The sequence below is a fragment of the Macrosteles quadrilineatus genome, unplaced genomic scaffold, assembly GCF_028750875.1.
Source record: "Macrosteles quadrilineatus isolate MER2022 unplaced genomic scaffold, UCM_ALF_1.0 Scaffold_1__1_contigs__length_201487025, whole genome shotgun sequence".
In the NCBI taxonomy this organism is placed as follows: Eukaryota; Metazoa; Arthropoda; class Insecta; order Hemiptera; family Cicadellidae; genus Macrosteles; species Macrosteles quadrilineatus.
In genome coordinates this window covers 29,338,351-29,363,849 of record NW_026542594.1, presented here as the reverse complement: position 1 = coordinate 29,363,849, position 25,499 = coordinate 29,338,351, and the positions used below count along the sequence as shown (strand labels likewise).

At 35.6% G+C, this 25,499-nt stretch overlaps 1 protein-coding gene across 2 annotated transcripts in view; it reads right to left on the bottom strand.

The window, feature by feature from the left end:
• The window catches only part of LOC129005887 (protein phosphatase Slingshot), a 219,935-nt gene that overhangs the window by 124,301 nt on the left and 70,135 nt on the right, over positions 1 to 25,499 (bottom strand). For both annotated transcript variants that reach the window (XM_054434934.1, XM_054434926.1), the window contains exon 2: positions 25,012 to 25,067. In XM_054434934.1, the coding sequence (XP_054290909.1) occupies positions 25,012 to 25,067 (56 nt within the window). The remainder of the gene's footprint in view (positions 1 to 25,011; positions 25,068 to 25,499) is intronic.

Below are 25,499 nucleotides of genomic sequence, written 5' to 3'. Positions count from 1 at the left end.
GCATTAAGGCGTGCTTAAAAATTGTTTAGTTTTTTATGTACAAAACTGAATAAAATATAGGAATAAAATTGTGCCTATGAAATTAAAATATCATCCGTGTTACTTAAATCAAGTTACTGTAATTGGCCTACAGGTGGCGGCAAGTGTGGTGTGTTGGTTGGTTGGCCCGGTTGCCATGGCGACACGGCCGTATATACAGTACACGCGTGTCAGGAGATGGCCTGCATGATTGATTGGTCTACCCTTTGTTTGGTCACCACAAACAATTCGCTGGTGCCGAATAAATCATGTGGTTCACCCTCCTCAATTATAGGCCGTCGCCGGGGCTGATGCTTCTATCGTCACAACTTGTCATCTACTGATTTGCAAACACTTGGTCACATAAAATACTGCGGTCGCGGTGTGTCCGTGTGTCACGTGTATGAAACTACAGTTGAAGTAGAGGTGTTTGAAGCGCCTGCAAAGTTATTGGTATGCAAGGGCCGCAGTACACCGCAGGGCCCATTTTGCATCCTGCGCCGCTGTATCTGTATAGCAATCCACGAACTGATGTAATACTGCGACAGAACATATTCAATTGTAGTCCGGTACTCCTGATTATCTTTAAACAACCGCGATAGTATTTTTATCAATCGATACGATTGTATAGGGATACTAAGCTAGAAGGTTTACATAATATCAATATTACTGCACCAGAACTTGCACACTAAATAAATTATTGAGGTTTTGGTTATTAGCCACATATGCTAATTCTATATTTATATTATTAATTCATTCACAACCCATGGAAAGAAGGAATCATCAATAACTATGATTCGAACTTAAAAAGTGTTCAATAAAAAAGGTTAATATTTTATACTAGTTAATTGATAGTTCATTAATCTGTTCTTTACAAAAAAATTGCCTAAAATCAAGACAGAAACACGCTTTATTTTAAACTATATAATAACATGTTACGTGCAATCAAATCGGCTATCGATACATTTAGAAAGCTCATCTTTTTGACAAATTCTGCTGAAAGTGCGTCTTAGTGACCGTGTTAAAAGGTGTTACTGCAGTTGTAGGCGCCTATATTTATTTATTTTTCTTTTCGTGTGCCAATCTATGGAGATTTTACGTTTTTTTTTGCAACGGAAGGAAACCGTGGTCTTGTAACAATTTAACGTCTACCGTGTGTTGGAGAGCATTAATAATGTTGATAACTCAATAACTACTGGGTTCTGCATCAGCCCTGGTTGTGATCGCAACTGGAGACTTTCACATCTGAAGGCGGCTATTATAAACGCTTAGACAGCTAGACAATTAGTATATACACAATAACTAGCTTTATTGCCAATCATCAATGTAAAGCTGGTGCGATGAGAGGCGCAATAATAGTGACAGGTTTCCTGCCACGCGTACACACTACAAACTACATACACACACGGGCGGGACGACAATGCATTGGTCTGCTGCGTTGTAATACAAAAGATCGGTACAATAGTGTTGTAGTTGTACTAACAATACCATTCACTACATCAGTAGGCTAGCGAATGAATCGTCTTGGTCTAGTATTACCTTTATCTTGATTATTTCTAAGAACAATTTACTATATCGTGAGAGTATAGTATGAGTATAAATAAATGAGTATAAATAAACGAGTATAAATAAAAACGAGTATAGTATAAATCAAGTCATTTATGTTTAAATTCATATACATGACCCCTAGTCGATTGTTAAATTTTTGTTTGAATAATGGACTAGTGGTGAGCGCGGAGCTTCGATACCTCAAGTCAGGACTAAAATGCCGCCTGACTATATGACAATAACGTGGAATTTTGGACCTTGGCTGAAGTTTTGTGCAAATAGATTCCGTGCTGCAGCATATCCGTAGCAGCAGACCGTAGGATAAAAGTGAAAATATAAATTTGAGACGAATAGAATAGAATAGACGAATATACATTTTATTCAATACAAATGAAAAAAGTAATTACTTAACAATAGTAATTTTATTTTTAAAAGGATATTATTAGCACGTACTTATTGAGTGATAAGAAGAATGTGTTTACGCCTAATCAATCCAAGCTGTAGGCTACTGGTGCGCGGCGCGGCGTCGCGGCGTGGTTGTGTCTGTAGCACATCTTGATCTACCTACCTTCACCACTCACTAGAGCATGACGTCACGAACCTACTGGCTCACTTACGTAACATACTCATCTCATCTTACCTATTTACACCACAATACTGTACATCAGGCCATCCGTATTGGGGCTATAAGATTACCGGTATACAACCATGGTCGAAATATATTATCTCTGTATGATTTCCATCATAGGGACCATCTCTTATGTATAGGCTAAGGATTAGTAAGTAAAAACTGCATTATTTATACATGTGTACGAATATAATAACCTTAAAAAAATAACATTACTGCAAAAAATAAGGAAGGTTTTACCACGTCCATAATATTACAAACGATTAAAATCCGTTTGTAAGCATTCAGTAAAAAAAATAAAGCTCATGCTTAGCGAAATAATAAAAAGACTGTATATGCCAACTTTAAAAAGTGCTTTAAATGTAAATAGATTTAAAACGTTCTCTTAGCACAATAACATGTCATGATAGGTCTGTGTCCAACATTGCCGCGTGTTGTGGTGGTGCGCGCCTGCAGTTATCACCAGGCCAGGTAACGTTACTTTATGATAACGTCTTTGTCCACGCAACGCAAATGACGCTCACACAGCCTACAAGTCAACTCTGGTTACCTCAACTAACAAATACCTCACACAAACATGACAGCTGGTCATCGAGACGCGTCAAAATAAATAATACTTCTTCTTGAAACTTTACTCATTTCATTTTGCGTAAACACCGAACCCTCCCTATATTAGTTCCTATGGTAGTATTCCTATACTAGTTGCAATAGGAATGGATTATTTTGTATTTTAATTTTTTTCGGAACGAAGGATTAATTGGAATGTACTGATTGCTCTAGTGATCTTATTATAGATACAATTAAACTATAGGATGTTCCTCCTCAACTTCCTAGCCGTAGGATAGCCCGGAAATTTAAATATAAATATAATTCATGAACACGAAGCCCTGATTAGATTAATCGAAATACAATTCAAAAACAGCATACACATTTTGTTATTTAGGGAAAAAACCATTGACGTTTTGAGTAACGTTTACAAAACATCAAAGTAAGACTGACAGTCACCCACAATAATGAATGAATATTCAGATATAAACACAATGAGTGACACCATTGTTGTAGTACGGTGCAATTAGATCTTAACCGGGACATCCAAAAAAAAAGTTTCAAACCAGCGCCAAATTGTTGAATACACTTCCCTCAATATGTAAAAAAAAGTTACACTGATTTGAGTGTCGGGTTTGGGGGGGAGGGGGTGAAAATGGGGTGGAAATATGACTTTTTTTACTTTTTTTGCAAATACATAAAAAACGGTGAGTTTTTCTTAATATACAATGAATTACAAAAATAATCTACATTAAATTTCGAATAAAATGATACCATACAATACCTATCTACAATGAACGGTTCAGGAGATATTGAGGGGTAAATGTGATTTTTTCTTAAAATTCTAAAAAAAATTGTTTTTTAAATGGAGAAAACCCATGGACACCCATAACAAAAGTTTCTATTGAGTGCCAAATTGTTCAATATACCCCCCTTATATATGTGTAAAAAAGTTACACTGATTTGAGTGTCGGATTTGGGAAGTAGGGTTTAAAGAAAATGGGGTGAAAATAGGACTCTTTTAACTTTTTTGCAAATACCTCAAAAACGGCGAGTTGTTCTTAAAATACAATGAATTACAAAAATAATCTACATTAAATTTCGAACAAAATGATACCATACAATACCTATCTACAATGAACGGTTCAGGAGATATTGAGGGGTAAATGTGATTTTTTCTTAAAATTCTAAAAAAAATTGTTTTTTAAATGGAGAAAACCCATGGACACCTATAAATTATCTTAATCCAATAAAGAATTTTAAAATGGTGGCCAGTTAAATATTTTAAATTTAAATTGCAAAAAAGGCTAATTTTATGAAAAACGTAATGAAAACTTTTATTTAGGTTTTAAAATTCCCTATCAAACGACACCAAGCTCAAAAAGATTAAATAAAAATAACTAAATAATTACGATTTTTAGTTGTAAAATTATTAAGATCAAGGCTTCGCTATTCAGGTTTGCATCATTTTACAACTAAAAATCGTGATATTTCATTTTTTTTTTTTATTATTTTCATCATTTTAAAAGCTAAATGAAATTTTTATTGACATTTTCTCATAAAATTAGTAATTTTTTGCAATTTCAATTAAAAAAAATTTTAATGGCCGCCATTTTGAAATTTTTAATTGGATTAAGATCATTCTTTTTCTAACGAGAGTCTATTTTACCTCAACATACATACCAAGTTACATAATGATCGGTTAAAAAATTCAAAGATAAAATAATGTTTATGTGTAAAAAAACAAAATGGCAAATATCTGGTTAACGAAGTAATTTTGGGAAATAATTTATTCTTGATTTTCTTATTATTTTGACCCATAGAACCTTTTTCTGGAGTTTGGCTGTTCTTACGGGACACCCTGTAGGATATCTCACGTAAAGTGAACCAATAGCGTTGAATCTCAACTTTTTTATTATGAGTTATAGAGTTGACTTCTTATGGAGCACTCCCCTTTACTTTTTAGATGTTTTTTGGGATGATTTCCAATTTTAAAAATATGTTTGCCATTTTCCAATATGGCTGACAACTTTGTTATTTCTTATGGAATACCCTGGGGTTTATGATTGTTTTATAATTCAAATGCAATTTTAGAACATTTTTAATTTTGACATTTTCTCTTAAAAACTACTCACTTAGGAGTTACAACGTAACGTGTTACACTTATGGAAAAAAGGCTTGCTGTTAAAAGTCAAAAATGGAGAGAAAATAGACTCGATACTGAGCAGAAAATAATTTAAATATTCACAAAATAAAAGTTACTCAATTTAAGTAAAATGCTACCAAACTATATTCTGTTATAATAACATAACAATTAATCAAAAATTCATGTGTGTCAAAATTATAAAAGTTCATATTTTCATAGCAGCTGGAAAAGACAATACAAAATATAAACCATAGATTATTTAAATCAAATGTTTGTATACTATATCCAACACTTGCTGTATACATTCCGCATCCTGTAGCTCATATACGAATAAGTTTATAGAGAAAATGCAAAAAACATAAAGAGTTAAAATCACATTTATATCTTAAACAGACCATGAAATACAGAAGGTTCCGATATTAAAGTTAGCTGCCATTTTGGAAAATGGTGGCCATTTTTTTATAGAAGAAATCAATATTTTTATCGTATTTTATTATTTTATTAGAATGTAGTTGCAATTTTTACAACCGTTCATAGTTTATAGGTATTGTAAATATGATTGTGTTTGAAATTCAATAAAGATTTTTTTTTGTAATTCATTATATAAAAAAGCACCCTTTACGAGCCTCCCTTTTTGAAAAGCCCTCCTACCAAATCAGAGACTCAAATCAGTGTAACTTTATTACACATATTAAGGGAGGTCTATTGAATAATTTATCACTCATTAGGAAATTTTTATGGGTATCCATAGTTTTTATGAATTAAAAAAAAAACTTTTTTAGAATTAAAAGAAGAAAATCACATTTACCCCTCAATATCTCCTGAACCGTTCATTGTAGATAGGTTTTGTATGGTATCATTTTGTTCCAAATTTAATGTAGATTATTTTTGTAATTCATTGTGTTTTAAGAAAAACTCACCGTTTTTGAGGTATTTGCAAAAAAGTAAAAAAGTCCTATTTTCACCCCATTTTCACCCCCTCCCCCCCAAACCCGATACTCAAATCAGTGTAACTTTTTTACACATATTAAGGGAGGTATATTGAACAATTTGGCACTCATTAGATACTTTTTTTATGAGTGTCCATGGGTTTTCTCCATTTAAAAACAATTTATTTTAGAATTTTAAGAAAAAATCACATTTACTCCCCAATATCTCCTGAACCGTTCATTGTAGATAGGTATTGTATGGTATCATTTTGTTCGAAATTTAATTTAGATTATTTTTGTAATTCATTGTATTTTAAGAAAAACTCACCGTTTTTGAGGTATTTGCAAAAAAGTAAAAAAAGTCCTATTTTCACCCCATTTTCACCCCCTCCCCCCCAAACCCGACACTCAAATCAGTGTAACTTTTTTTTACATATTGAGGGAAGTGTATTCAACAATTTGGCGCTGGTTTGAAACTTTTTTTTTGGATGTCCCGGTTTGCTATTTTTTTAAGCTAATTGCACTGTACTATACACTAGTCACTACCGGCGACGGCGACAACGATGGCTAACAATCATTTCACCGGCTGAGGAACTTTCACTGTATAAAGGGACAAGTAAATGAAAGATCGGATGAGTTAAACACATTCTATATATAACGCTAGTATAAAATAGTTAACAATCACCCGCCGTAAGGCTACGGCCACACGGGCGTTTTTTCACGCACAAACGCAGCGTGAAAACACGCGAAAAATTAGAGTAGCATTGAAACAAATAGGCGACCGCTAATGCGGGAAAACACACTGCGTGTGGCATACCTCATTACATTTAATGCTGCTCATATTTCTTGCGTTTTTGCACGCTGCGTTCTTGCGTGAAAAAACGCCCGTGTGGCCGTAGCCTAAGCGACGACGCCACCCACTCGAGACGAGGCGCAGGTGCATTATTTGGAGGTCCACACCTCTGTAATCGGTTGATATATTTTCATTAATGTAGTTTAATTTGATGTATTTTAATGTAGTTTAATTGACAGTTCGGTCAATATTTTGCAATTGCCCCCTCATGCTTTATTGTTTATAAATAAACGGTATCAGCATTCTGACACATACTTTCTCCCATAAGTTTGTCAACAACCTTTATCATGTGTAAGCGGTGAAAGTAAATATATGGAAATGTAATTTGTACGATTTTGTTCAGAATTTAAAGGACTACATACTAATTTTTTTCAAAATCGTTCGGGCCATTTTTGTGAAAATCAGATTTTTCCGTTATTTTATGGGGTTTTTATGGGAAAATAACATAATTTAAAATAACTTTTAAACCGTAATTTTTACAGAAATGGGATTTGCACAATTTTTTCAGAATATAAAGGACTATAACATACTAAATGTTTTATCAAAATCGTTCGGGCCGTTTTTGGGAAAATTCTATTTTTCCGTTATTTTATGGGAAAATCCCCATTAAAAATCCAAATTTCTAAAAAATTGAAAAAACTATCAAAATTGTAAGGACCATAACATACTATGTTGAATAAAAACAGGATTTTTTTTTTTAAATCCTATTTTTCGTTATTTTATGGGGTTTTTATGGGAAAATAACATAATTTACCATAACTTTTGAACCGTAATTTTTAGAGAAATGGGGTTTTCACCAGTTTGTTCAGAATTTAAAGGGCTACAACATACTAAATTTATATCAAAATCGTTCGGGCCATTTTTGAGAAAATTCGATTTTTCCGGTTTTTTATGGGTTTTTATGGGAAAATCCCCATTAAAAATCAAAATTTCAAAAAAATGAAAAAACGCCTGGAGATACCATAGATTAGAACCTACATACCAAATTTCATCGAAATCGGACCACAGGTGTAGTCTCTAGGTCTGTACACATCCAGACATCCAGACACACAGACACACACACACACACACACACACACACACACACACACACACACACACACACACACACACACACAGACATCACTTCGAAAACCACTTTTTTGGGTCCAGGGGGACCCAAAACGAATATATCCACTCATAACTCAAACTCGAAAATTTTGACGAAAACAATACTTTCTCCATATACTATGGTATAGGGGGAGAAAGTAAAAACCATAACATTACATTATAATACAAGAGAATTACATTATTATTTTAAAAGCTTCACGTCATGTTATTATTTTTAATACAAATTATATATCCATCTTATAACTGAATATCAAAATGATGGCACAGAATAAAGAATAGCAACTACTACAACTAAAGCTACTCTTAAATCTGAAATCACAGTTCACTAGATTACAAAAATTCTTCTATAATTGTGGGACGTAAATTCGTTTTCTAACATTTACCCATTATTGCCATACCTTTATAAATAAGCAAATTAAGTAAGCTGAGGGCTTTGGATAATAAATACGTAAAATCCCGTGCTTGTTCGATAGAAACATAATATTGTGACCAACGTTGTCAGAAGTAAAAATATATTTTCTGATTAACTAGTTAAATATGTGTATTCAATTGTAACACAAAATCACTGCGACTTGTCTAATTGTAATACCCGTGGTTGTGCTCGGGCATCTGGCAGAAAACAAACATTAAACTTTTGCTCACAATTAATTCACATGGATTACGTGCATTCTAACTAATTATTAATGGCAAAATAAATGTAGTTTATCACAACCGGCAAACCCTATTTAGAGTAAAAAGGAACTTGTATAACTTGTAAAGTAATCTGCAGACTGGAACTACCTTTGGCATTATGCGCAGTCGAATGTCAAGCCTGTATTGAGCAACGCCGCGGCCGAGACAAGAGCGCAGTGTTAACAGCCTGACCTATATGGAGACGGCCTTTTGTAGCCCTCATACACGGATTTGATACACTTACTACAGTCTACAGTTCTGTAACCTAGACAAAATATTACGGTAGTTTATGACACCTGGCTTCAAAATCTATCCCTGAAAAAGGGATTTGCATAAGCTATTTAGGTCAAATATCAGAAAGGTACCTTAAAAGAAAGGACTAGATCCGTAACTAGGTAAAACAAAAAAAAAACAGTCTAGTTTATCAATTTAAAATGATACAAAAGCTTGCTTGTGCTGCTGAAAAAATACTCACAAAAGTATCAAAATTGGCCTAAATACCTATAACACGAACCCTGATTGGAGCTTCTAAACAAATTTTCTAGTTAGTCCTTGTTGAACTCCTTTAAGTGTGTTTTATGGTGTCTAAAACGTAAAAATTGAACGGATGCACATTAAATTAAACTAACATTTTAGACATTAGCGTAGGAAAAAAACAATGACGGTACAAAATTGAAATCCTACTGAAAAATACGTCACTTTACCTTAAAATGATAAAAGTTGGGTTGCCAGCCTTACCTGAAACAATAAGATCAAAATTAGAGAAAATAATTAGTTATCATGTAGATATTTGAAACCATAAATGAATCAAACTTTAGTTGTGGGAAAAGGGGATTTTGATTAATTAAGCCTCAACACATTAAACATAAGATGTACATCTTCTAATTAGTTGTCTTTATTTATCTTATTATCTTATTATATCTTTAGTTGTCTTCATCATACAAGTATTGCAAGCATAGACATATTTTAGTATGTTTTCCGATTTATCTTACAGTGCCTAGAGTTACGTGCGACAATTACTAAATTAAGATACCAACTGCTTTATAAAAGTAGTAATATATGCCTATAAAGGTATTGGATTTTTATATCACCAATTCAGACTACCGAGTATCACAATAATGACGTCACAGCACAGCGTAGTTCTGAACAGATAACGTGCCTTGTCGTGACCAGCACTATGGCTCGTTTCACATCTACCCGGCTTCTACCCGGCATGCCGTTAACCCGACTTCTAGCCGGCACCGGCACGAGCGCACCTTTCACATTACGCCGACACCGGCACTCCGGCAGTTGTACTCAAGCTTGTGAAACTTGTGTGTCGTAGGGATGGAAATAGAACGTAATAGAGCAATTGTAATGTTAGGTACTTTTAAATAACTTTATTGCAATTGTATTTATATTTTTATTTTTTTAAATTTGATTCAGTTTGAATTTGAGTAAAATTTAATGCAATGTTATGTAATGAAATAAAATAAAAAATAAATTGAGTAAAAATTCTATTTAATTCAAATAATTCTGCTCGTGAACTAAATTAATAAGTACGGTAGTTCATGGTCTATTCATGGACATGACCAAAACTTTGCGAACAAATACCCAAAATTAATACACATCAACTACAAAGAACTGAACTAAAAGTACTCTTGGTGCACCCGACAGACGGCAGGTGCCGGTTGTATGTGAACAGTCACATTGGGCTGCTATACCCACTACTCCAGCCGGCTTGTTTACCCGACACCGGCAGCCGGCCTTCGCCGAGGGGGCACCCGGCATCCCTCGACTAGTACCCGGCAGCCGGGCAAGTGATTAACCGGTCACGACACATGCCGTGCATGTGTGAACGGTGCCATATACTTCTTCACCCCATTGCCGGTTAAACGACACCCGGCACCCGGCAGCCGGGTAGATGTGAAACAGGCCTTAGGCAAACTAAATGAGTGGTACCGGTTTGGAGCGAGCCCAACCAAGTTATTACTGTGTATAAGATACCCGGCAGCCGGTAGCAGGCACAGCAATGCACAGATGACTCGAGTATTTCATGGTAAAGTGCAGATGACGATGATGAAGCAGCATTTGGTAAATTTAGTCCTGTTAAATTGCGTGAGCTTGTGGCACCATAGCTGACTCTACGTCATTCCTTCATAAATGAAACATATCTTGGTACAGTATTAGATTGACTGTGCTAGTAGCATAACTTTTGTGTTACATCCTCATTATGGCAAAATGTAAAATATGTCAAATATATGTGCTTTTTTAGTTTTTGATTACTCTGGCACTTAGAATGAGACCATTGACTATATGATATAGGATACTGAAGTAGACATTACGACATTAGCATTTTTAAACGACATAGTTGAATAGCACTTTAGAGTCGTTCTACTTAGTTTGTTGTGACAGTTTTTACGACGACCGACGGTGAGATTTTACAACAAGTTATTCTTTTATTTTTAATTTGGTTTATTAAAAGTTGGTGTATTTCGACAGGCTTCAATTCAACTACAGTACTTATATTTTTGTTCAAAAACCTACTTCTGTTGTAACAATTGACATGTATGTAACATCTAGTTCCAAGTTACTTAAAAAAAACTTAATATCCAAATTAATGTTACATATTGTGGTAGACCGTAGCTTAATTACATCTAATGCAGTTTACGCAAACTACTAATATTAGTGTTATTAGGCGAGTGTACGAGTAGTGTGTTGGACTGATAAGTTTAATGACTACGGTAGGTAGAGCCAATCCACCAAACACAACAAGATACTGAGTCAAGTGTACTGTTTTACTAAAATTGTCATTTTCTTTTTTCGACAACATCACAACATAGTGGAAACACCAATTTTTACCCCATAAAACCCCGTTTCCACAGTTTGACTATGCTGGTTTGCGAACTCGTTCGAATAAACATTTACACATTTTTACTAAATATAATCAAAATCGGAGGGGTTTTCCTCGTGTCATCGAATCAACGAACACGTATAAATCTGAAGATATGATGCTTTTGGCCTCTGGGAACATCAAAACGAAAAAGGAAAGTGGTCCCAGGTGTATGTCTTACCACGAGACTTGCGGTGATAGCTTATTGTCTATGTGGGAAATACGATAAAATGTGACGAAAAACGTGTGCATTGGAAATACAATGCTATATAAACTGTTGAAACAAATTTTCCATAAGATAACGCCGGAGAAAAAAACAAAGACTTATGAATGACTTCAACGACCCCGTAGTTTCGTACGGAGATGAACAATAAACTCGCTCCGAGAGACTAATTGATTAAATTTGCCAGAGAACTCGAGTTCGACGACCGTGGTCTCTGTCTGCGTCCCCTGACCTTCCATTGACTTCAGCTGATCCAATTGTTGCGTGACGTCACTGATCACATCCTCAGCTGGCAGCGCGGACGTAGGCAATGACCGTAGGATCGGTAGGAATACTGGGCGATATAGCCGTGGCTAGATTGCATTTTCAGTTGTACGATGATTGGTGCAAACTATAAAACTATAATACAATTTAAACGTAGTGGACAACTTGAATTGGATTCGCAAGAATACAAAATAAAAACAAGTCAAATTGAAGACACGAGTACAAAATGCACTGATACGAAGCAAGTAAACAATTTAGGGCATATCAGAAACAACTGTGCCCAATTTTGTATGGCAATCTCATTGGGGAAATGCCGTTTTTGCGTCGTAAAAGAAAAATCATAAATACAGATCACGTTTCAATTGACAAATGGGACATTGGATAAAGAAAGTGTTTTAATATTCCTGAAATGGATAGTCGAGTTTCACCAAGAACCAAAACAGGGTTGGTAAGCAGCGCGGCGTGGCGCCACCGTGTGGTGAGTGACAAGGGAGATGTGAGAAAGTAGCAGAACAGATAAGAAAAACATTGTCGGTGTGCGGTAGCAGGTGACTCATGTGACAGCTGACGACAACCGTGGAATCTAACACTGGGGGGAAACTATAGAATCACAAAATATTTATTTTGAAAATGATAATTAGTCCAATTCATATCCATCTTTTACAAATTAACTACACGGCAGAAGGAAAGGTAATGAGGATAGAATTGTATGCAAATATTCAATCAAAATTATGTCATGTAAATAGATTTAAGAACATCGAAGATACCCAGGGTCCAGTCAATTAAGAAAGTTAGCAAACATTTCGCCGACATCTAGTTTCTTGGGGTTTTTCCAAGGTTTAAAGTAAAAGAATACCAACCCATTTCGGATCCATGATTCGCTTGATTTTATCCGAACAATTATCCTCCAAATGTCAAATTTAAATTTTAATATTTTACTTATTTGTATAATTATATGAACGTGTAAACATTTTTCGAAGTGTTATTAAACATTTTATATTTACTAGCTGCACAAAAAACATGCATCACGCTGATAACGACATTTTTCTCTGATGTGTGTTTGAATCACACGTTATTTCAGTTTAGTAAAAAAGGAAAAAAGCCAGTAAAAGCAGCAGTCAATTTTTCTTAAGTCACAACCCAATAACAGTTGCATTACTAAAACTATTGATTACTTAAAGTAATTAACTAGTACCGTATAATTTATAATAGCATTAAAAAAAGTTTAAACGCAACAAATATATAATAACTTTCAACAATTATTATCTCCGCTCATAGTTTAGCGAGGATTATCATTCTAGATCACAATTCGTGTTAGAGAGAGCAGAGATCAGATACAGCGGCATGTTTGTGCATTCCACGTTAAAACACCGTCTACTATAATAACGGCCGGCGAGATACTTGGAGAGATGACGGAACAATCAGGCTAAAAGAACTTTACCCAGAGTGGCCTCTCACACAGATGGAACCGACATAAACACCAATGAACTACGGATCCTCAACTTTCTTTGGCGAGCTTTTAATTGATGGCCCTAGCTAGCGAACCAGTCAGTTCATAATCAGTTTTACATACCCAAACAAAGTGCATAGCTATGCTACTAAAGTGATTAAATGAAGATTTGACGCTATACACTGCAACGATTCGCATTATTTCAATATAATACGATATAATGTGAAAAGGACGACTCGAGGGTAAACGTTTGATTGTAATTCAGATTCTCTACTGTTGTGGTCTGTTGTTATTTTCTCCCCACCTCTGATTTATTGCAGCATCAGGTGGGAAATCTCCCCCAGCTAAACACAGGCTTCCCAGTTTATAAGCAACCTGGTCACCACCACTAGTGTCAAACATTCTACGAGGAAACGTACACAAACTGAGTAAATAAATAAAACACCTTAGTATGCAAGTATCTGGCGAGCTAATAAATAGTACCTGTGAGAAAATATTTTAATCAAACACTCACACAACTAACAAGCTCGATATACCATCGAATACCAAAACATTGCAAACTAGAGAACATTTTCTGACAAGCCGTTTACCAATATATAAACATTTAGTGCATTAACTGACTAAAGTGATTGCCTCAGAATTTGAAGGTTTGAATTTGTTCGATTCCAAACTAAATCGATTCTTGATCCAGATTCCACTTGCCACTAGACTACCAATTAATTGCGTTATCTAACAAAATTCGACGGTGGACGTAGTAACAAGACCAGGGTTTGTACCGTTCCTACAGAAGAAGTTAACCAAAAACTAACGGTGTTAATACAGTACACACAAAACAACTGATTTGCATTTGAGTATCAGTTTTTACAATAGATATTTTCTACAGTGCCTTAACTTTTAACAGAGGATCTTTGACATTTATTTATTGTTAAGAAACATCGTCAAAACATATAGCAAATATAATTTTGCATTTTCTTGCGATTTAAATATATCAAATAGTAATATAATCACAACATAGGTAAATAAGAAAGTGAAACGTGGGCAGCATAGCGCCAAGTTGGGGTGGTACGACTAGATATGCAAACTTACACTTTACGGATTTCCGCCACCCTTTCTGCACGTGGACCTTTCCCTACAGCAATCTGACACCATACTGGTCGCTGTATTGATTTGAACGTATTAATTACACTAACTCTTCTTATACGTCCACCCTTGGACGAGGCTAATGCGGCCATTGGTGTTGTGGAAAAGGAAAATCCGTGAGCGAATGTGTAGAACAACCGAGCTGTCAATCAGAGAAACCCGTTCTTGTTGGTTCTTGCAGGCTGTAAGTATACCGATAATTGCAGTGTTTGTGTTTCAAGTCACTTTGTTCCGCTGATCGCACAGTATAACAAAAACAATAATCAGTACGAAACACCGGCACCGTCAGTACTCTAGACTTCATTTGTGTCTCTGATTATCAAAACAACGGTCACGTGATGACAAATTACTGCTAACAACAGACCAGTCGCAGCTGGACGCGGGGAACGGTTCCAACAAAACGATTATTTAATCGAGCATAATCTGTGCTGATTGCTGAGGCAGCGAGCGTATAACATATCCCTCTCCGACAATGACACAGTACAGCCGTAGCTGATGATTCATATTATACATCAATGTTACGTAGGTACGGAATATCAATTAATTACCTCATCTGAACATGATAAATAACTTTCATTACAGGAGGCCAACTAAAAAAGAAACACAGCAATGTGCTTCGATAGTAAATGCGCTTCAAACTTCAAAGGAAATTAAAACCATGCCAGGTAGGCTACGTCAAACAAATGTTTTACCATGGAAAAAGTAACTTTAATCCGTTGCCTACCTTATTACTCAATTCATTTCCATTAGTACTTGTTACTCCATGGAAGTGTAACGAGTCCGCATGGAAGTTATTACCTTGGCGGACTTTGATGTTGTTACTGATGGTTAGATTACTTCGTTACGGAGACTAATTTATGGAAAGATCGTTGGTTATAATAAGTTTTAAAAGCCTTGTAAGTATTAAGGCGTTAATTAAACATACCTATTTACAAAGTACTGTAGAAAATCCCTTATCATATTGTGATATGCAGAAAACCCCCTCGCTTTTCATAGGTTATTCTGCATACGCACATGGGAGCGTAGCTTTATAGCAAACCCGAATCTTTAAACTTATTCTACTTTATGCTATGAGCTGGATAGCTGTTCAATAAGAGAATCAGATTGTGTTCATCAAATAGGATTTTAATTTGTCTAAAGTAATCAAGCTTTAATACAGTGACAGTTACACTTAAGTATAGCCTACTAACAAATGCCTGGTAAGAACCGCTCTGGAGGTAGCTTGAATCTTAGATTTATAATCCCCAAAAACGAAGTGAAACTATTCCCTTGTAATCTAGTCAAATCAAAGTATTAATCCCCAAAAGAACAAAACACAAAACCCCAACTAACTTACAGTCCCCTTAAATCAAAACTTCCCGTACAAACTCCCGACTACAGGGCCTAACCCCAAGATAGAGAAACCAGTACTCACCCAACTCTCCTGGGCACCTTGCCCCGGGCAACTGACCCCTTTCCCTACCTCAGGTGGCCTATTTATTGACCAGACAGCTACTGAGTGCAAAGCACCCAGTGTTTACCAAAACACCTCCAGCACGCTTCCTAGTTGGCAAGGTCACTATCTACAATTCAACCTCTACAACCTCTAGTTTACAAATATCTACAAATATAAAACCTACATCTCCCTTACAATATTAAGTTCCTACAGAATACTATACATTATAAAAAATAATTGTGGTGAAAATGTATTTAATACAGTAAGTGCATCACAGAGAAGGGATTGTTGATGCGAATGTGGGATAAACACAAGAGGAGGGAGACACAGACTGGTTGTGGCACAGAATATTTTGTAGAGGGGCTTGTGCTTGTACACTCAATGACATCAGATAGCAACTTTATGAATCTGGGTATTGAAAATATCAAGGGATTTTCATAATAATTTTACTTTTTTTACTAAAGTGAGGTATACAGTACGCTGTATAGTGCTTTTAGACACGATAAAGGCAAGCTGGAGTAAAACACAATTGATTTAACATCGTAAAAGAGTACATAAAATAAATCTGAACAAAACACTAGTAAATTGTCCTGACCACCACAACGCATTGTCGAAAAAGTAAAATATTTTTAGTAGTAGGCCTATGTTGTAACAGTTTTGGTCGGGCGGTAATTTAGTGGCTGGGTATCTCCAGTCGTAAATGTCGCCCAAGTGTTTCTACATTGTAACTTGTCTCCTCCATCGCAGCTGTGGCTATCAATCAGCTGATGTCTGCGACACTGTGTTGTGTGGTGACCTTTACCAACCCCAGGACTGAGCGATCCAATCATGTTATGCTTGTCATGTTTTGTGAATATTTCATTAATACTTCGGTAAAAATGGTAACCATTGAACCTCAACGACAGTTACATTCCAAAGTGAACCGATTGTGATAAGAAGATAAGCTTGCAACCTTAAATAGTCACACGGATATTACGACGGTAGTAAAGTTCAAAATTGGTTATTAATGTACTGAAAGGTGCAGAGTAAACAAATCATAAAGCATGTAAAAATGAAAATCCCGTTATGCTATAAAAGTGTGTGTGTAACTAAAATTTAAACATACGTGTAAACGTATCGCCAGCAATGGGTCTCTATTTTTTTTTGTATATGGTTTGACGTTGATAATAATCACATGAAAAATGTCCAAAATGACCCTGGAGTGTTATACACAGTACACAGTGTTTTGTCAGATACCGCCACTCAAGATTACACATAACTGTGGGCGGTCCAACACCGACACCCGGTACTCAAAAGTCTATTCTTCCTCTTCTCAAACACTCTTTATTCTGTGTTTTGGACATAAAATAAATAAAAGCGTTTAGTTGCATACAAGATTAAAGTTCCGGTTGATACGTCGATTATGCAAGCACCTAAATTGTAAGTAAAATTATTTCACCAAGATCTACAATCAGTGATTATTATTATACATTAATTTATTTAAAACACACAACGAATAATTTAGTTTTCATTGTTACACAAATAAATAACCACGCTAAAAGTTATCCGTTTTTTTTTTTAACTGGTGTTTATCAACTGCTTTAAAAATAATGATATTTTAGGCCTATACATTTTCCCCGTCGTGAATGGTCAAAACGTAGGTTATACAGGGTGAGTTTTTTAAAGTGATCCAATAGCTAACTTTTTAATTACAGGACTTAGCACCTCACTTTAAATTTGAAACTTGCTCAGTTTTAAGTTTCACTCAAGAATACGATTTCAGATTTTTTCATTGTGGCCGCCATTTTCCAATATGGCTGCCAACTTTAAAATTTCTTATGGAACACCCTGTATTTTATTTTGTTTTTAGATTATTCAAATAACACCAAATAGTAACATATCAGAAATTGTAAATGTAACTCAATTAAACATGTCACTCCAGTGTATACGTGTTTCTATAGTTATTGCGACTGCACCACTCACTGCACCCCACATGGCCACTGAATGCTGATGTAGATTGAAACGTATCCACACTTGATCACCGACACGTGTGTTTAATTCAGCGTCGGCGATAACAAAAACAAAACCTGCGGTCGGAAACTGGTAAATGGGAGGAGGAGTTTGAGAGATGAACGGAAATGAAAAACAGCGCTCGGGTGGAGTGGTAGTGGGGTAGAAAGGGACTTCCATGGGAACACTGAGCCACGGGCTGTGTGAACGGCGAGTGTGCTACCATAAACTACATCACTAACAGGGGTGAGTGCCCAGCGACAGGGGTCGAAAACTGTATCGGCGATAAATGATGCGAGACCAATAGAGGGGATGCCTGAATTATGTATTAAAGAAGGGGAGTTTATACATTTTTGTAACCGGCATAGTTTACAAGGTTGGTTTTTGTGACTAACAACTGAAGCAAACAACATTTAGGGTTTTAAGTAAGGCTCGACTATACAGAATGGGTTTAAAAGCTACTTTATAGCTGACAAGTTGAGGTAGAAAAAGACTTGTTGGAGACAATGGCACACAACTCATACTATAAACCCAACTCCTTCCGCAGCATCAAGACTCATCCTACTTGTATCTTGTCCACAGGCTATTGTCGGTACTTGGATGATTTTATTTAATAGTCGCGTCGAGAGTATGGCGCGAGTGCGGAAAGTAACATTGGGCTTGGTGGCTAGTTGCGTGTAAAAAAATGTGCTTAAATGTTGTAAACTAGCCCTATGTAATCGAGCCTTCGTCGGTATTTAAAAAGCAAAAACCAAGAACATATTTATTTTAGGTTCAACATATTGATTGAACGGCTACAGATAATCAGTGTCAAACGGTTTGTAAACACTCGTTAATCGAAAACTAAACACTTTCCCGATAGCAAAAATCATAAAACCACTCAAAAGATAGCAACAGCACGACCACTCCTCCAAGTGAACACAAACTACAGTCTCCTCCATAAAACACTCCTCTCCTAGTGTCGTGGACTCATTTAACAGCTCGTTAGTGTGTTATCACAGGAGAGGCGTGACAGGACGAGAGGTGCGTGTGCGTGTTATCAGTGACCTTGGGCTACATACAGCTTCTGTGGATGTCCTGAGACCCGGTCTTGGCCTCCACATCACTGCCATAATCTTGGTATTACACCACAACTGCATTGGAGCGATCATCCTTGGGATTGCAAATATAGTTGAAATACGGGAAAAGGATAGGTGAATAAAAATGCTAAAAGCTAAACACAAGAAAATAAAAGCAGCGGTTTTCACTACCTAGTGTTAGTTATAATAAATAACTGGTTGCCCTTGCAAAATACAAGCCTGGTTTTATGTTGCTCCTGGTGACAAGCATTTCCCTTTTTTAAATTATGAATTCCATTTTTTCGTAAGAGTACTACAGTTAGTAGGATTAGCCTATATATTCACTTGGATATCATACATAAAAAGAGTTCTGTATGAGTACACTTGGGGCTTATAAACACAGTAAAGGTTTTGAGCAATAGCCATTTGGCTAAAAATTAAACAATGCCAGCAATCTAACTCATATACCCATCCATATACAATTTATAGGGATTGAGAGTCAAAATCAAAATAATTTACAGTATTTATTTCATAAATTTTTCGAATAAATTAAGTATTTCAATAATTATTTTAATGTAACAAAGTGATCCTAACCACTAAAAAAGTAGTTTTAATTGAACGATACTACGTCTACCGACAAGTATAAATTATTTTAAGGTCATAAACTCCCCAACAAAACGGGTTGTTTTGAGACGATTTACCCTACAGACCGGTTGAGTTCTCTGCTACGTTTCTGTCAAGAAGTGTATTTACATTATCACCATTCCCCACCTCCAACCACCCCTCAACCTTCATCACCACGTGGCAGGCACTGGGCTTGATTAGTTTTAAATTGACTAATTTAATCAACAATCCAGAGTTACGGAAATGCTGCGTCCGCTACCCATGCTTTTCAAGTAATAAACTTAGAGAACACTTAATCTTGTTGATTCGGCAATGCAACAATTACCCTGTTATCTTATACAGTACAAAGAAGTTTTGCATACTAAAGATGTTTTTTTTTTCAGATTACTGTCATAGTTTATTTATGAGTGCATTGTACGCCTACTGTGAACTGTGATTAGTCTAATTAGAACCCACATCGATAGCATGTTTTACAGCACGACATACTGATATATTTCAATTTTTTCTAGGGTTTATAGGCTAAGGTCTAAAGCGAGAGTGAAGAGCCGAGAATATAAGTAAAGTTTGTATAATTTCACCTTTACTTATACAACACACCTACAGTAGTATGGCCTACAGCGTAAACACAATTTTTAGAGTCGAAGACTTTAGTGGGGACGAATTGACAATTTCGTCAATGTAATGTTTGGTCGTTATTTCCAGAGAGCACAGAATAGAAAGAATTTATATTTTTAAATTTGTATTCTGTGCTCTCTGGTTATATGAAAGAACCCGTCATTCAAGTTACATAAAACACCACTTAACCTTGAATATTCCACTAGTATATAGGAAGTAATTAACAGTTTAATCACGAAATGATGAGAAACTTCTAATGGTGATAAATCCAATTTGTGAGCTCAATGGTCCAAGGAATTGGATTATTTTTAATTAAAATAATACACCACAGGTCCCTGTAGGATAACGTTGTTAATAGTCAGAGTGATTCTTCATAAATTATTGGGCAAACATTCGCGGTAATGCATCAAAGAAATTGATGTTGTTATGGTGGTGAAAATGGTAAAATAAAAGGTTTTATTTGTACTCTAAACATATTATATGATATGCATTACTATTAACATTGACAAAAAAATGTAGTCGTATTGTCAAGTACAAAGGAAGCAGCCAGACTATGAAGCACTAATAGATTAACATTAAGATCCCCTAGGCTATGCTTTGTGCAAAGAGTAAACATTCTTTTTAATAATGTTGAAAGTTAATTTTGGTTCTTAATGCTGTTTCAAAACAAATGATAAACACACTAAATTAAAAAGAGCTTTTATTACTTACTAAACATAAACCCTATGGTTATAAAACAACCATTTCATAACTTTCTGTTAATTTAAATAACCTACAGGTCAATGCTAAATGTAAAATTAATGTGTATTTTTTGTTGGCACTTTAAAATGTCGTTGATTGGTAAATGAAGAATTAATAGTTTAAATAACATAAAAAAAATTCAAACCTAAGAATTAAAGAAAAATAGTCTAAGAACATATAGGTGTGATATTAAGTTGATAATGGTCTAAAATTAACCTAATAACAACTGCAATATGATGAGTCGATGACAATTAACAGAAGTAGGCAACAGATACCTTCAGTGAGAGTGCCAATCGTGCCTATATGGACTATACACGGACGATGAATGACAACAATGCACCTCTAACGCTATCAACAGAACAAAGAAGCGACGGGCGCCCTATACAACTACAACTACTTCAACATAATGAATGTCAAGTCAGTAATTTAATAAAAGGCCGGATGCGCGCGAAAGTGGGCCAAATGATGATCTTTGTCTTGCCTGGCAAGCGCTTAACATTTACTCCGAGAGGAGACGGACAAAAGGTGAACGATATAGAGCACCATTAACCTATAGATGGAGTTGTGAGGTGAAACTTGTCTCCTTTGTGACCGATATCACCCGGAGTGTAGTGAATATTATAGCTACCGACTACCGAGTAGAAAGAATCATCTGTGATGTTGTTATTGGTTAACAAACCTATTTAGGGCGGAGGTGGGCACTGCAATGGCAATCTCATATAAACAGTATATTTCAGGCCAACACAATGCTTAACGAACAGATCAAGCACACTGACAGTCAATATACAACAATAACACACAAGTCTACACTGACATCTAGAAACATGTTAAGGGACACTATTCACCAGATGACGCAACGAAGGGCATCAATATGATATGACAATAATAATATATTATGATGCAACTTCGTTCACCACTACATTAGTGAGAAATTTATGGAGAAACAAGGTAGAACGTATTTATTTATCTCGAGTAGGCTAAGCATAATTACATACAGCAATTAAATGTTAACAACACTACGATCCACATTTAACTTTTTTAAAGACACAATTTCCTTTTAGCGAAGCACATGAACTTCACATCGAATCAATGTTCTCTTGCGATGTATTACTGCGAAGCTTGACTTGCGCCGATGCTATTGTAGGATAATCTAATAACAGTGACGAGCGTAATAACTGTTATATAAAGTCGCTGCAGCCCTGCAGTGACAATGGAGCTGCTCCAGACAGGTAGCAGTTACGAGCTGTTACGTTACCTTCTCGTGGGAGTCGGGAGCAGTAACTTCCCTATCCTTAATCTGATATCCGCATATTGGGCAGCAGTTATCTGTCTATCAATATATAATGCAAACCTATTTAATACATTGCAGCCACCATTCTACCTCTTTGACCTCTCTGATTGAAACCCGTTAATTTAAAACGGCGTGACGAATTTTGATACCTCCTGGGGTTTGCTATATATATAAACATGTTTTAGCGATTAAAAATTTAAACCAATTGTAAGAATGATACATATTTTACTAAAAATGTATCACAAACCCTAACTTAATTGTACATCGCATGTGAGAGATTGCACGCCCCCTTATCCCACATCTAGTTTTGAGATACAGTAATTCGTAGCAAACACATTATGCTATATAATTTAGGCTAGATGAAAAGAAAGTTTCCCTCCATATTCATAATTACCATTGAGTATAAAATAGTGGAAATGAAGAGGATAAGTAAAGAAAAAATTATGTGAACAGTTGACAGTTTAGTTTTGGATTAGTATGTAGCTTATGACAGTTTGATTGTGATACTTGGGACTGACTAGTGACTAGGAGGAAAGTCCATTAGTTGTGTTTGGTATTAGAGAGGAGTTGAGTAAACAGGACTGGCGTTGTAGAGAGAGTGTGGAGATAAACGGTCGTCACCCAGACACGCGAGTGTTGCACGTGTACAACACTACAACACGTATCTAAACTGGGAGAGACTTGACATCACGAGAGTCTAAATTGGTTGATCACATGGGGCATAACGAGAGTCTAAAAGGCAAATTTGGTCACATGAGTCATAACGAGAGTCTAAGAGGCAAATTTGGTCACGTGAGTCATAACGAGAGTCTAAAAGGCAAATTTGGTCGCATGAGTCATAACGAGAGTCTAAAAAGGTAGGTTTGGTCACATGAGTCATAACGAGAGCCTGAAAATGTAGATTTGGTCACATGAGTCATAACGAGAGTCTAAAAGGGTAGGTTTGGCCACATGAGTCATAACGAGAGTCTGAAAATGTAGATTTGGTCACATGAGTCATAACGAGAGCCTGAAAATGTAGATTTGGTCACATGAGTCATAACGAGAGTCTAAAAGGGTAGGTTTGGTCACATGAGTCATAACGAGAGTCTGAAAATGTAGATTTGGTCACATGAGTCATAACGAGAGCCTGAAAATGTAGATTTGGTCACATGAGTCATAACGAGAGTCTAAAAGGGTAGGTTTGGTCACATGAGTCATAACGAGAGTCTGAAAATGTAGATTTGGTCACATGAGTCATAACGAGAGTCTGTAATGGCAGATTCGATCACGAGGGTCATAACAAGAATCTATACTGATAGATTTGATCATAAACATTTAATCCTATGACCTATTCGATTTTATTACTTGGAACACAACACGAGTTCAAACAGGTAGACTTAATCTCATTGGACAAAATCTCTTCAGCCGTATGAATCTAAACTACTGGATTCATCAAATGGAAAATAACGCGAAAAAAGAATCTTACAAGACGTAGATTTTGGAAACACGGCGATAATCTAAACTAAACTAGTACATTTAAAATCCTGTGATACCAAGTCCTAGTTAATATTTATGTATCAGTGATACATAAATATTAACTAGGCTTTGACATTACGCAATACGTAATGAAATCCTATATTATTAATACGCTACATGGAACTTTGTGAACAATTAGGCTTTAGTGTTCTAATATTTAACCCCACATATTATATACCAAAATGTTCGTCTAGGTGTGTAGATTTGCAAACTGACCTTACATTTTTGAAAACCCTTGGACTCTGTCCCAGTGGCTTTTAAAGTTCCCATGTTATCCTTATGAAGAACATATTTGTTTATATTATGATCAGCTCGATAATTTAATTGCTGTTAATATGAAATTTAAGGAAACGTGTGCTACAAACATTTACTGACTTGGTTGAAATGAAATATTTACTATTTGAATTTGGGTTGGCGTAAATATTACAATGGAAAAAATCGAGATAGCCTGGACAATTTGATACACTAAAAAAAAGAAAACTGAATTAACACTGTGCTGCATTTCTTGAGCAATCATTGAAAGTGCCGATTTGCAAACTACAGAAACATAGGAAAGTAACACTACCAAGTAGAAGAAATAGAAAGAATTTTTTTTTGTTTTTTTTTATTTATAATCGTTATTATGGACAACCTAGTGCGGCTATGAGTGGGAAACATTTGTAGAAAACACTAAAAAACAAGATCAGCTTTTGAAAAATTATAAGATATCAACAAGAAATGTTGATTATATCGAACTGTTATGTACATCGTGAGTATTTCCATAATCTTTGAGTCGACTCTTTTAAAGTCATCGGAAATTATGGCTGTTATTCGTTTTAAAGTAACGCCTGTAATACCTACTTCGCAATTGTTCGGATTCGAGCAACAGTTATACCAGACATATAAACTCTTATGAAACCTGACAAACTTTGAAACGTAGCCTTTATGTATTTTTATGAATACACATGATTTCCTTTGATTACGGTAACGTTTCAAGTGAACTGCCTTGAGTTAATAGTAAACCAAGTACAACGTCTATTTTATTTGTGTCCCATGTTGACACCTACGTTCCCGCAGTGCATAGTAAGTATACATCACGTTAACTGGTTTTGTCAACTTGTCGAATCCTGGGGACAAGGATAGATTTACAGACTGTTTAGGGTTCGGCTGTTTCTATTTCTAAACTTGTTATATTTGAATAACTATCAATCGCACTTAATCGTAGCACGACTGCAGCAGGTCATTCTGATATACCAAACAATCTGCGTTGCAGCAAACATAGGTTGGTATTTACGGTTAGTGAAGCACTTCTAGAAGAAACAGCAAATATTATGACTAGTACATGAATGTATTTTGTCTCACCTTCTATTATTTTTAGCGGAATCATCTTCATCGGTCGATCCTCCAGCGCCAGAATCCTGAAAAAATAATTTCTTTAATTATTCAAATTCATTTAAAACGTGTTTACGAGACATTGACATGAGCTGTTATAGCGAAAAATCTTCATTAAATCATTAAATAATTAATTTGTAAAAATAAAACAGCATAAATAATGATGATGACATTGTTAACTTTTTGATTGCATGGGGAGAATGAAACCATTTGATAAAAAAAACTAAGCTCAACAGGAGAGCCCTAGGGAACTAGTTAGAATGAAAATTGCTGAAATCGCAATATATTTTACACACTGTTCAAAATTACGAACCTTGAGTGTGTGTTGATTTGGGCCGCCAAACCTGTATTTGGCACTTCCTGCTTTGGAAAGAGCCAACAACCTGAATATCCAGATTCAGTCTTCATAGTCTTTATATAAAGTTAAAGAAAAATGAATAGTTACAAGATTTGGAAAA